The 11264-nt window shown below is 39.0% G+C and overlaps 1 protein-coding gene across 2 annotated transcripts; it reads left to right on the top strand.

Moving 5' to 3' along the window:
* The first annotated feature begins 1191 nt into the window (after positions 1-1191).
* Positions 1192-8895, top strand: LOC131318425 (DEAD-box ATP-dependent RNA helicase 38-like). Of its 2 annotated transcripts, none has more exons than XM_058348161.1 (8): positions 1192-1549; positions 2414-2707; positions 3373-3600; positions 5444-5509; positions 6174-6590; positions 6684-6795; positions 7781-7866; positions 8300-8894. In XM_058348161.1, the coding sequence occupies exons 1-8, from the start codon at positions 1232-1234 to the stop codon at positions 8360-8362; spliced, it is 1584 nt and encodes a 527-aa protein (XP_058204144.1). In that variant the 5' UTR covers positions 1192-1231; the 3' UTR covers positions 8363-8894. The 2 variants fall into 2 exon arrangements, with proteins under 2 accessions (XP_058204144.1, XP_058204145.1); XM_058348162.1 differs by having other exon boundaries at positions 1247-2084; positions 8300-8895.
* The last annotated feature ends 2369 nt before the right edge of the window (positions 8896-11264 follow it).

Below are 11264 nucleotides of genomic sequence, written 5' to 3'. Positions count from 1 at the left end.
CGTCGTGAACCTTTTAAAACCAATATCATCATCAACCTTTCAAAATTCAAAAAATAAATACAAAGTCATGAACCTTTAACTTCAAAGGACTAAAATCAGTTTTGAAAACTACTAAACAGCCAAAAAGCCATAACAATTACAATATAATCAAGGGTACAAAAGGTAAATTAAATAAGGTAAACCCGCCTCCAACCTGTTCCCCGGTTTCTTCCGCGGACCTTCCCCGAATCCAAGTTTATCCCAAAAAATTCCCTAAACCTCCAATTGGGTGATGAACCGGGGGCAGATGGTACCGACGGGTTGACTAGAATTGCCATCCCTACGTGGATGACTTCACTCAGCTATGGTCACTCTTCTATATACTATTACTCCGTACTACATAAAATTACAAACTCACATTCCTAGAAATCAGGCTTTTCTTGAGAAAACGGATTGCGTTCCACTTCCACAACTCCACCCTATTGTGTAAAAATGAGATATTACCTCCATCCAACAAAAAATGTCCATTTTGGAGATAAATTTATTCACAGCGGAGCCGTGAATAGGATCTTTACAGCAACAACCAATCATGACCGTCCAAAAGTATTATGGACTATCCGGATTCTAATGAGTTTAACTTTTTTCAGGAAAAAGTTCATTAACATCCGGACCTCTTTTGAACGGCCGCGATTAGCACCATAAGCAATTATTCATGGCGGAAGGGTGAAAAAAAATTTCTCCTCAAAGAAATTTCTTCATTTTGTAGTTTATCACATTCTTAATGATTAAATTTTTTTTTTAACGAAACTAAGTTAGATCTATCGAAGATCCATTTTTCATATAAAAAGACTTAAAAATTGAATATATAGCTCATTTTACGAGAGGTATGAATAGTAAAAATAGATATTCTTTCTAGGACGAACGAAGTATATTTTGCTTCGTCAAAAATTTTGTTCGTTTGGGAGTCTCAAAACCTCTTCGTATGGGGTCTCCAAATATATTCTCTGTCTATATATCTCTCTCCATCCAAAACCCTCCAAATGAACAACGCCGCAAACCTAAGCCCAACCCATATAAGATGGGCCTGAACCGGTACTTTTTTCGGTAACCGCCCACCCTTATTGGCTCCTTTAGCTTCATTTTCAAGCATTGATTTCCGATAAATAAAAAAAAAAAGCGCGCTTAATTTCCAAGCGAACTACACGTCGGTTACAAAGCGAACCTATATATATACACCGCTAGAAACTCCTCAATGTTTCCAGTTTCCACTGATAGAACCCTCATCGGTCGACATCACCGCCTCTTCCGCTCCTCTCCTCTCCCAATGGCCGACACCACCGCCACCTCTCCCGTCGCTAACACCGCCGCCGTCGAGGAGGTGGCGGTAGCCCAACCTCAGGAAACCAAACGGTCTTGGGGCGACGAAGCCGGAGCCGAACCGGACCACGCCGCGCCGACCTCCGACGACAAATCTGTCTCGGCTCTCAACCTCGAGTCTCTAGCCATAGACGAGACTAAGAAAAAAGCCAATAATTTCCTCGACGACCCCGATGACTCCAACATCAAATCCGTACTCTCTCTCGCTCGATGGAAATTCAGTTGCTTATTAGGGCTATAGTTTCTGATTTTGGAAGTGCTAAGTGGGCTGTGGAAGGCGTTTAAAAAGTGTATCGAGATATGGAAAATAGTGTTTTGATATTGGTAAAAGCGTATTTGTTATATGTGGGATGTGTATTGATATTTGAACTTGTTCGGCATTGTATGCACGTTTGTAAATCCGAAGTCAACGAGGGTACTACCGTGAAGAAATTGAAACCTTAAGCTCGAGCTACAGGCCGTTGTTAATGGGTAATAAATGGGTCCATGATGCACTGGCACTGGAAATCAAGATATTAGGATTGAACTTATCAATGATTTGAGCGGATATAAGATTTTTAGTTAAGATTACTGAGTCGTTAGAAGTAAATGATTAAATCAAAAAAAGATGACTATGAGAGTTCCTCAGAACCAGGAGTTTTTTGAAGGCTTCCCTCAAGAACAAAGCTCTTTGTGCTAGATGGGATGTTTCTGAAAGGATTTTAAAAGCTGTATAGCTAGGCGTATAGGTTGTTTTGTTTCGCTGATTTTCTTAGCCGTTTTTTTTCTGTTGTGTTGTAATAGGGGATGCTATCCCTAACTTTGTTGATTCTTTGGTTGTGCTTAATAAAGTCTGCACTTTTCAAAAATAAAATAAAATGATTAAATCCAATTTCTTGTTAGGTCTAGTTTCTAATTTTTAGGGGTTTTTAATTTGTATCTGCAGATTACAGTAGGTGATACCATGTAAACCTCTGCGATAGTTGAAGCTAATGAATTGTTGACACTAATTGATTAAATTCAATTTCATATTAGGGCTGTACTTTCTAATTTTTAGGGTTTTAATTTGGTTCTACAGGTAACAGTAGGGGATACCATGTACACCTCTGCGAAAACATTTGAGGAGTTGAATCTGTCGCCTGATTTGTTGAAGGGTTTGTACGTGGAGATGAAGTTTGAGAGGCCGAGTAAAATTCAAGCACACAGTTTGCCCATGATTTTATCACCTCCATATAAGCACTTAATCGCTCAAGCGCAGAATGGTTCTGGAAAGACCACTTGTTTCATACTAGGCATGTTGAGCCGTGTTGATCCCAAACTTGGTGCTCCTCAGGCACTCTGTATTTGCCCTACACGAGAATTGGCTATCCAGGTCTCCTTCATATGCAATTCTATTTAATTTGTTTCCGTGTTTTGATGTTCTTGTTTTGTATCTAAACGCTTTTAGATTTTAGCTTTCAAAAAGCAATTGTTTGTGTTTGCTATTGCGATTATTTTTTTAGATTTTATCTGTAGAAAGCAAGCAATTATTTTGTAACTAGATGATCATTCGTGGGCTTCTTGAGTTCAGGGTTTGCCTGAATAACTATTTAAGGTGTCGTTTGAGGGTTCAACCGGGGACAATCGAGGGACAGCGAAGTGACTGTGTGCATCTGTGATGGGTTGTCTTGTTTTCCGTAGTGTTTCTGAGTTTAGGCTTGAATAGGTAGTGTGTGGTTCAGTAAACTATTTGTCGTTTCATACTTTGTTGATGGTGTACACCACTCTGGGAGAGTAACATTTTTGGTGCTAGTTTGAGTAGTTTCTATCTGACGTGTTCCCGCATGTAGTGTTTTAACTAGATGTATTTGTCATAGATGATTCTTTTGTGTGTACATAATTTTAGAGTGCAAACATTGGCTTCACGTAATGTGTAGTTTAATGTTGGTCATTGACTCATTTATAGGAATGGGATTTTGTATCTGCACTGCGTTTGTCTTTCGGTATGAGGTGTTTGTTAGTTTATACTTTAGCTGATAATGGTTGTTTACGATGCAGAACATGGAAGTTCTTAAGAAGATGGGGAAGTATACAGGAATTACTTCGGAATGTGCAATACCAATGGATAGCACCAATTATATACCAGTATCGCAGAGGGCACCAGTTTCAGCGCAAGTAGTGATTGGCACTCCTGGTACCATCAATAAATGGGTGACGGCTAAGAAATTGAGCATGAGTTATTTGAAGATTCTGGTTTTTGATGAAGCTGACCACATGTTGGCAGAGGTAATATCATAATATCCTATGTTGGTAGCAACTTTCTCGATTTAACATTTGTCCAACTTTTGTGTTTAGGCAACATATCAGCAGCCTTTGACTAATTATCTATGGAATCTCCTTAATCTACATGCTATCAGTAGCTTTCCATTTATTCACAGTGTGATATCAGGTTGTATAGAAGGGTTGCAATTTGCAGATGTAAGCAGAGGCAACTTGTTGGTTGTGTGAGTGTTCTTGGTCAACTTAGATGATGCTTAATCTGTGCTTGAGCTTGGGAAATTTTGGTTGAAGGGTGAAAAAATAAAATAAGATTAAAAGCACTCAGTGGAAGAGGGGTTATTATTGTTGTGAATTAAATGGAGGTCTGAGGAAGTGCTTTGTTGGAAGCAACAAATTCGCATGTGCTAGTTATGTACTCTTCGTCTTCCTCTTTCTCTTTCCCAAATCCCTCTTTTCCTCACTCCCCTTTCATGTTTTGTTGAAAGATCTATGGAGGTGCACTTACAAGACTTGCATTTTCATGACCTGTCTTGGAGTTTTTTATGATAAAAAGTTACAAGATTAGAAGTTTTAAATGTGGTGTTATGTTTTTAAGAAGCCTGAGGTCAGCTCTTATGGATATTGGTTTGTTTATTTCAAAATAAGCAAGAAAAAAATGTTAGGTACAAGCAAGAGAAAATGCTCGAGGATCGGAATTTGGGCTGTAAGGTTTTTATTGCCAAGTTCCTTACCAACTGTGTAATTTATATGTGGTACAAGCAAGATAAAATGTTTGAGGTAGATGGACGAAACAGAGAGATTGTGTGTGCGTGTAAGGTCTCATTTACCTTTTTTTTTTTTTTTTTGACAAGTAAATTTCATTAGAAAAGCTCAAAACTCATACAACTTCAAAGGGGTATACCCCAGTAAACAGGAGAAAATAAACCCTCCCTATCTCTAACACGATACACCACCTGGACAAAACTTGAAAACAGAAAAATCCCCACTACCAGAACATTGCACCCGATCAAACTAGCAAAAAGGGCTAAGAGAAAATACACATAGGCAATTTCCGACCAACACCTAACACCTTATTAAGAGCTGTTTGCTTAACACACCCCTTCTAAAACTCAAGAGTCTCTAATAGCATTCACTGACTGAGTTGAGACTTGGTCCACCACAGAAGCTTGGCCTTGAAAGGTCCTCAGATTCCTTTCCCTCTATATCACATTCACAGCCATAAACAGCTGGAGCAAGGATACTTCTCACGATTAGACATTTTAAACCCCTTCCCTATGCGTTCCCGTTACCAAACCACCACATCCTCCAGACTACTAGGGACACCAGAAGTTCGTATAGGAGAGGGGAATCGATTTCTAATAACCTCCCAAGCTGACTTTGCAGATAAACAGCCATTGGAATGAGGCTGCCACACTATGGTATCCTCCCTCGTAACATCTGGTGGGGAGAGGGGATTAACAATAGTCTGAGTAACTCGGTTTCTAGATCTAGGTCATCTCCAATCCCCCTGGAAAATGATGGAGGAGATCCTAGCCTGCAAAGATATTCCAAGATTAAAAACCACCTCACTGCCAAATCTTTCATATAGGGGCCCCATCGGAGTCTCATTTACCTTTCTTGTAATGTCACCCATATTGTGTAATCCTTGAATTATTAGGCCCTCTATTCTGTTTCCTAAAGATAACCTTCTTTTAATGTGAGCAAGTAAGGATGCCATTTGTTTTACAGTAATGCAGTGAGTAGTTTTAAAGTTTGTAAATTTACTGTCTACAAAAATTTCATGGGTTTTGCTACCGAGTTTTGGGAACGACTTTTATGCTGTGTAGCTGATTACTATTTTTTGATGCAGAGTGGCTTTAAAGACGACTCTTTGAGAATAATGAAGGCAATCAACAGAAGCAATCCAGATTGCCAGGTTTGTTTGTCGCCCTCTAGTTTTTGTCATACTTAATAAATTCAAAGCTGAGCTTGGTTTGCAGTTCTAGTTTAGCCTTGTTTCTTTGTAGGTTATACATTTTTCCAGTACAGGAAATTTTGAGCAATCTAGTTTCTTCTTAGGGTTTACACTGTTTATATTTTTGTTTTGACCAAAAAGGCTTATATTTATTTTCTTCTTTGTTTATTTGGTTATACTGAGACTACTCTTTCAGGAAGCTGTAGTGCCATGTCTTTGCTGTGTGAATTCGTATGAGATGGTTAAAGTCAAGCTAAGAAGGCAGAATTATTTGGTGAAATATTGTTTCAAGTTATTGTAAGAACTTTTTTGAAAGGGCGAATATTAAATAACCCTTTCAGTTTTTCTGTCATGTGTAGTTGTGAATTTCTAGACCTTCCCATCTTACTTATAGCTTTCCTACTTCATTTTTTGCTTATATTGTTTGACATATTTCTGAAAATTCATGATCACCTACCAACATATGCTTTCCTTTTAGTTAGTATTCTCTAACTGTGAAGTTTCACCTTACGCGTGAATTTTTTCTCAGATGATTGCTCCTTTGTGGTTTTGGCATACAACTTTGTTGCATTTCCAAAATGGAGGAACATGGTTGACTTAATTTTCATTTGTTTCTACAAAACAGGTGCTTCTATTTTCGGCCACTTTTGATGATGCTGTGAGGGCTTTTGTATCGAAGATTGTTAGAGATCTCTTCAGAGGAGATTACAACCAAATGTTTGTCAACAAAGAAGAACTGTCTTTGGAGTCTGTAAAGCAGTACAAAGTGAGGTGTCCTGATGAACTTGCAAAGATAATGGTGATTAAAGACAGAATTTTAGAATTAGCAAATAAAGTTGGGCAAACAATCATCTTTGTCCGCACAAGAAATAGTGCAAGCATTTTGCATAAAGCACTTACCGAGTATGGCTATGAGGTTACGACAATTCAAGGCGCTCTCAAGCAAGAAGATAGAGACAAGATAGTGAAGGAGTTTAAAGATGGATTAACTCAAGTACTCATATCAACTGATCTTCTTGCCCGAGGTTTTGACCAATCACTGGTGTGCTCTCGTACCTTCATCTGGTGTGGATTTGACTATTCTAGTCTTCTAGGGCTCATAATGCTCATTTCTTGACATTGTCCATTTCAATAGGTTAATTTGGTTGTCAATTTTGATCTTCCGGTGAAGCATGACTTGCCGTCAGAACCCGATTGTGAGGTGTATTTGCATCGGGTTGGGAGGGCTGGACGTTTTGGCCGCAAGGGTAAGTTTCAGTTTTTAACTTCACGATCCTTTATTTGCTATTCTTGGCTAGTCTGAAATGGAGCAACATGGTTGAAATTTATGTCTAACTTTTTAGCTAATGGTTAGCCAATTTATAGATTTGGTTGATTGTAATGAAATCACAAGTACTTTGTAAAACCGTTTATAGTAGTTCTGCAATTAGGAATTTAATGTTGAAGGAAGGTGAAATTAGTAATTAGGATTTCTCGTCTTCAAATTATGGTGTTTGTTCCTATTTCTTATTCAATCTCCTAGGACTAGGATTTATACTTCGATTAAGTGTTGTCATAACGTGATGGGAACTCCAGGTCTTGAGTTAAATAAGTTAGTGTTGCATCATATCTTTGGTTGTTAAATACTACCAACTTTAACCAAATTTTAGTTTTGGATGCATATGATCAGAGGTCATGTGATGGAGCTTTGGCAACTGCTATATGCCACTGTAAGTGCAAAGCTTGTGCTTTGTAGACCTTCATTACCCAAAGTAAGGACCTGTGTTAGTGGACTCTTCTGAATGTATAAAATACGATGATGGATGGTCTGACACACATAGGAGATACGAGTCTACTATGTTAGTTATGCATTCACCTAGCAAGCATATTTTGTAATTCAAATTCACCTTGAAGTATATATAAATCTCCTATAATATAAGCAATGCTCTCAGCCAATGCGTAGAACTCCTATAGTTTGAATGAAATGCCTTCAGTTACCTTGTAAACATGATTTATCTTGGAAGATAGAATTATATTTAGAGATAAATGTTTCACCGTGTTGCCTGTCCTTGAGATGTGGATTGGTAAACTCGACACTTAGACATGTATCTGCAGATGCCACACTGTCATGTAAATAGCTTGGGAATATAAGAGGTCACATGCATTCTTCTATCAGTGTGTTTCTATGGAAATTGAATAATTGCATCTTCCTCACCTTTTAGCTAATCTTTTTTTGTCACTTAATTCCAACAGGAGCTGTATTCAATTTGCTATGTCATGATAGAGATGATATGATCATGGCCAAGATTGAGAAGCACTTCAACATGGAAGTAACTCAGGTAAATAAATGCATGTGCCTTGCTTACCAGGTTATGCATTTATCTTTCTTTGGTGCTTCTTTTCTTTGCACAAAAGCAGCAGGCAAACTTTGCAGTGGATTATTAGGTTTCAATTTAAACTAGGTTGGACCGGTGGAAACAACTGCACAAATGTCATTCTCTTTGGGCCGGGTCCGTGTGATTATGTATTTATTTTCTAAAAAATATGCATTTAGCTAATAATAAGGTTTGGTGAACATACCAGTTGGTTAATTGCTTATGTTCTGAAATCTAACAATCACATGAGAATTAGAAAAGTAAGCAATTTTGTAACCAAACAAGTTAGTTTTAGTGCTTATATGAAACAAGCTATTGAAGCCAAACGGTCCTCAAAATAGATATATTGTGTAGCTGGGCAAGATCTGATTTTATTCTATCCTTCCTTTTGGCTCAGGTGCCGTCCTGGACAAGTGATGAGGATTTTGTGGCTGCTCTTAATAAAGCTGGTTTGCTGTAAATGCTAGCGTGATCACCTGGGGTTATACTTGAAATCATGTCTTACACTGGCATCTAGTGTTTACGTGTGGATACAGACAACAGTGATGTTTTGGTGTTCCAACTGATTAGTGTAGTCGGTACAAAATTATGTTGTTGCTTTTCAGTACCTTAGCATGACAACGAGCTGAGCGCCTAGTTTGGAATTCGTTTATTTGGTTCTACAAATTTGAGTTTATTTGTGAGGGAGGTTCTTTCTACTATTTGTTTTGGACGGCAAAGTGCGGTTTTCAATGTCGATATGGAGTTCTGTAATGAATCTACTATTGGAGGAATATTGGTTTTTTGTTTCAAATTCTGAATACAGAATTACATGCTGAAACATTACTCTTCATACTGTGCATGCACTCATACGAACGATTTCTATTCAAATATGATTGATGACAGATATTGGAGTTATCTAAGTTGTTTTTATAGCGATGCAATGTTTAACTTCTCCCGTTTGTTGATCTAGTACGTGCTTATGTTTTGCGGGTTGGCTCTCATTCCCTGCCGAGGATTGAGCTTCGTGTGTTATGGCGAACTTTTCATCAGACTTCAGTTTGATCTGGATTGAGCTTCGTGTGTTATGGTGAACTTTTCATCAGACTTCAGTTTGATCTTATGCTTCTTGTGTTCTGTCACTCGCGCGGAGTATTGCAGGAGTTCGAGGTGAAGGCCTCTTGAATCTCTATTGTCAATGTTCTAAAAAGCGCTCGGCGCTAGGCGGGCGGCCGACCACCTTCAAGCTTCGAGACCTATTAATCGGCCATTAATCGCCTTTTAGCAATTAGTCGGTTTTTTTTTTTTTAAATATTCTACAACCTCCCTACCATCAATAATCACAGTTTTTCTAGTTTATGTGATATATCTTTTCTACCATCAATACTTACTAGTTACTACACGTTTACCGGTCTACACGGCTACGGCTTACACCAAACGGTCCAAACCATAAATTTACAATACTACACTACTCTGCTACTCAGACTCAAGTGTTAAATTTTGTAAAAAAAAATACTACACACTACAGAGAGGGGGATCAAGAAATTACAGAGAGAGAGAGAGAGAGAGAGAGAAATTACAGAGAGAGAGAGAGAGAGAGAGAGAGAGAGATTACAGAGAGAGAGGGGGATCAAGAGAGAGGGATCGAGAGTTACAACAGTCAACAATGAGGCGCAGTGGCGGTGAATGGTGATGAAAGGCGTCGGCGATGACCGGTGTCGGTGATGAGAGGCGATCGTCGATGTACTGGCGTCGGCAGTAGGCGATGATTGGATTTCTTTCCGGACCCAGATCGATGAGAGGCTGATCGAATGAGAGCCTAACACAGTAATTTGAAGCCCTAAATAACCTGGTATGAGTATAACAGTTACCCCCTTCTTTTTCTAAAAATTCATATTTACCTTGCCTAATCGCCCATTAGCCGATTAATCGCCCATGAATCGATTAATCGCTTATCGCCGCCTACACGCCGACCAATTAAGCGGCCGCCAAAGTCCGATTAATCTTCTAGCCGCCTAATTCAACCTTTTAGCCATTAATCTCATCGGTCAGCCCAAATTTCCCTATTAATCGGCAATTAATCCCTCCTTTTAGAACACTGCTGCAGCGACAGGAAAGATCTATTAGATGCAACCGTTACGGCATGTGCCGTGGTGCAACAAATCAATAAGAGTTTCCTGTTGGAAAGCAAACGTGGGGCAAGTTTTGAACAAGAACAGCCTCTCTTTCCCGCCAAACAAAGCTAATCCTCCATTCTCGGTGAAAAAGGATACACAGAACGGTTCCTTCTTCAACCGGTTCCTAACTCGCCTGTTCGTTCCCTCTCCGAGATGGGTTGTCTTCCCCTCCCCTTCGCAGGTCTCTCTTTCCTCTCTCAGCGCTGTGTCCTACGTGCATTCCCAAGCCCCTTCAACGGTCGCTGATTTCCAGACAGCATCACCAAGGATTTATGGAGTAGGTTTTGATTTTGGTTTTTCCTTCATCTGCGGTGCCAGGAGTTTGGAGATTTTGCGGTGGTCAGGTTGGCAGGCCTTCCTTAATTTGAGAATCGATTGGTGGCGAAAGAGACGAATTGAATCGAGGTCAGGGCCGATGAGTGATATAGATGCTGAAGTTGAGAGAGGCGTCGCCATCGGAGAAGCTAGAGTTTTGACAAACTCCGTACGATGGAACGAAGCAGACACAGTCGGAAAAGACACAGAGGAAAGAACTTTAGTTCATCTTTCCTTGCCTTGCGCAGTCCGGTGACAATCACACGCCGTTCTACTAATACTTCGGTTATTTTTTTCGGCCATTTATCCAAAGGATGTGATAGCGCGATGCACGCTGTCGTGCGTTTGCCACGACAATAAGTTCTCAATGTTTAGTGAAAACTTCACAAAACTCCTGCCAATGCCATTTTCTTTGTGCTCGATGGCTCGGTGTAACCTAAGGCATGTCTTTTTTTACAACTTTGATTGTCCTGAACTACGCATGTACCCTTTGTCAAATTTTCTTGATAAACTTTTATTGTCCATAAAAAATAAAAATAAAAACTACGCATGGTTTGACTTTCCTCGAAGGAATACGTTGGTAGCCTTGTTACTCAACCATAAAACCTTTTTTGAAAAAAATTGTTGTGACTTTTTTATTATATGGTTTACTACCCAAAAAAAAAAAAATTAAGTATACTAAACATCCTTTAATTTTTCTTACTAGTGCATTAATGATAAAACAGAATTGAAAAGCCATTTTAAGACATACAAACATGTAGAATAATGTAACAAAATGCACAAAGAATTTCTGCCATCCACAAGTCTCACCTTAATTGGAAGTGTAATGGGTGTATTTATTCAATTATCAAACAGAAAGGGTTAATGGCGGATCAAAAAAAAAAAAAACAG

Source organism: Rhododendron vialii, chromosome 3a (genome assembly GCF_030253575.1).
Source record: "Rhododendron vialii isolate Sample 1 chromosome 3a, ASM3025357v1".
In the NCBI taxonomy this organism is placed as follows: domain Eukaryota; kingdom Viridiplantae; phylum Streptophyta; class Magnoliopsida; order Ericales; family Ericaceae; genus Rhododendron; species Rhododendron vialii.
The sequence above is the reverse complement of the archived record's forward strand: the minus strand, read 5'-3'. Positions and strand labels throughout refer to the sequence as shown.

Coding starts and splice junctions, on each gene's coding strand:
- LOC131318425 (XM_058348161.1), top strand. CDS start 1,232: ATGTTTCCAGTTTCCACTGATAGAACCCTCATCGGTCGACATCACCGC. Junction 5,510..6,173: donor GAAGCAATCCAGATTGCCAG/GTTTGTTTGTCG, acceptor TCTACAAAACAG/GTGCTTCTATTTTCGGCCAC. Junction 6,796..7,780: donor TGGACGTTTTGGCCGCAAGG/GTAAGTTTCAGT, acceptor TAATTCCAACAG/GAGCTGTATTCAATTTGCTA.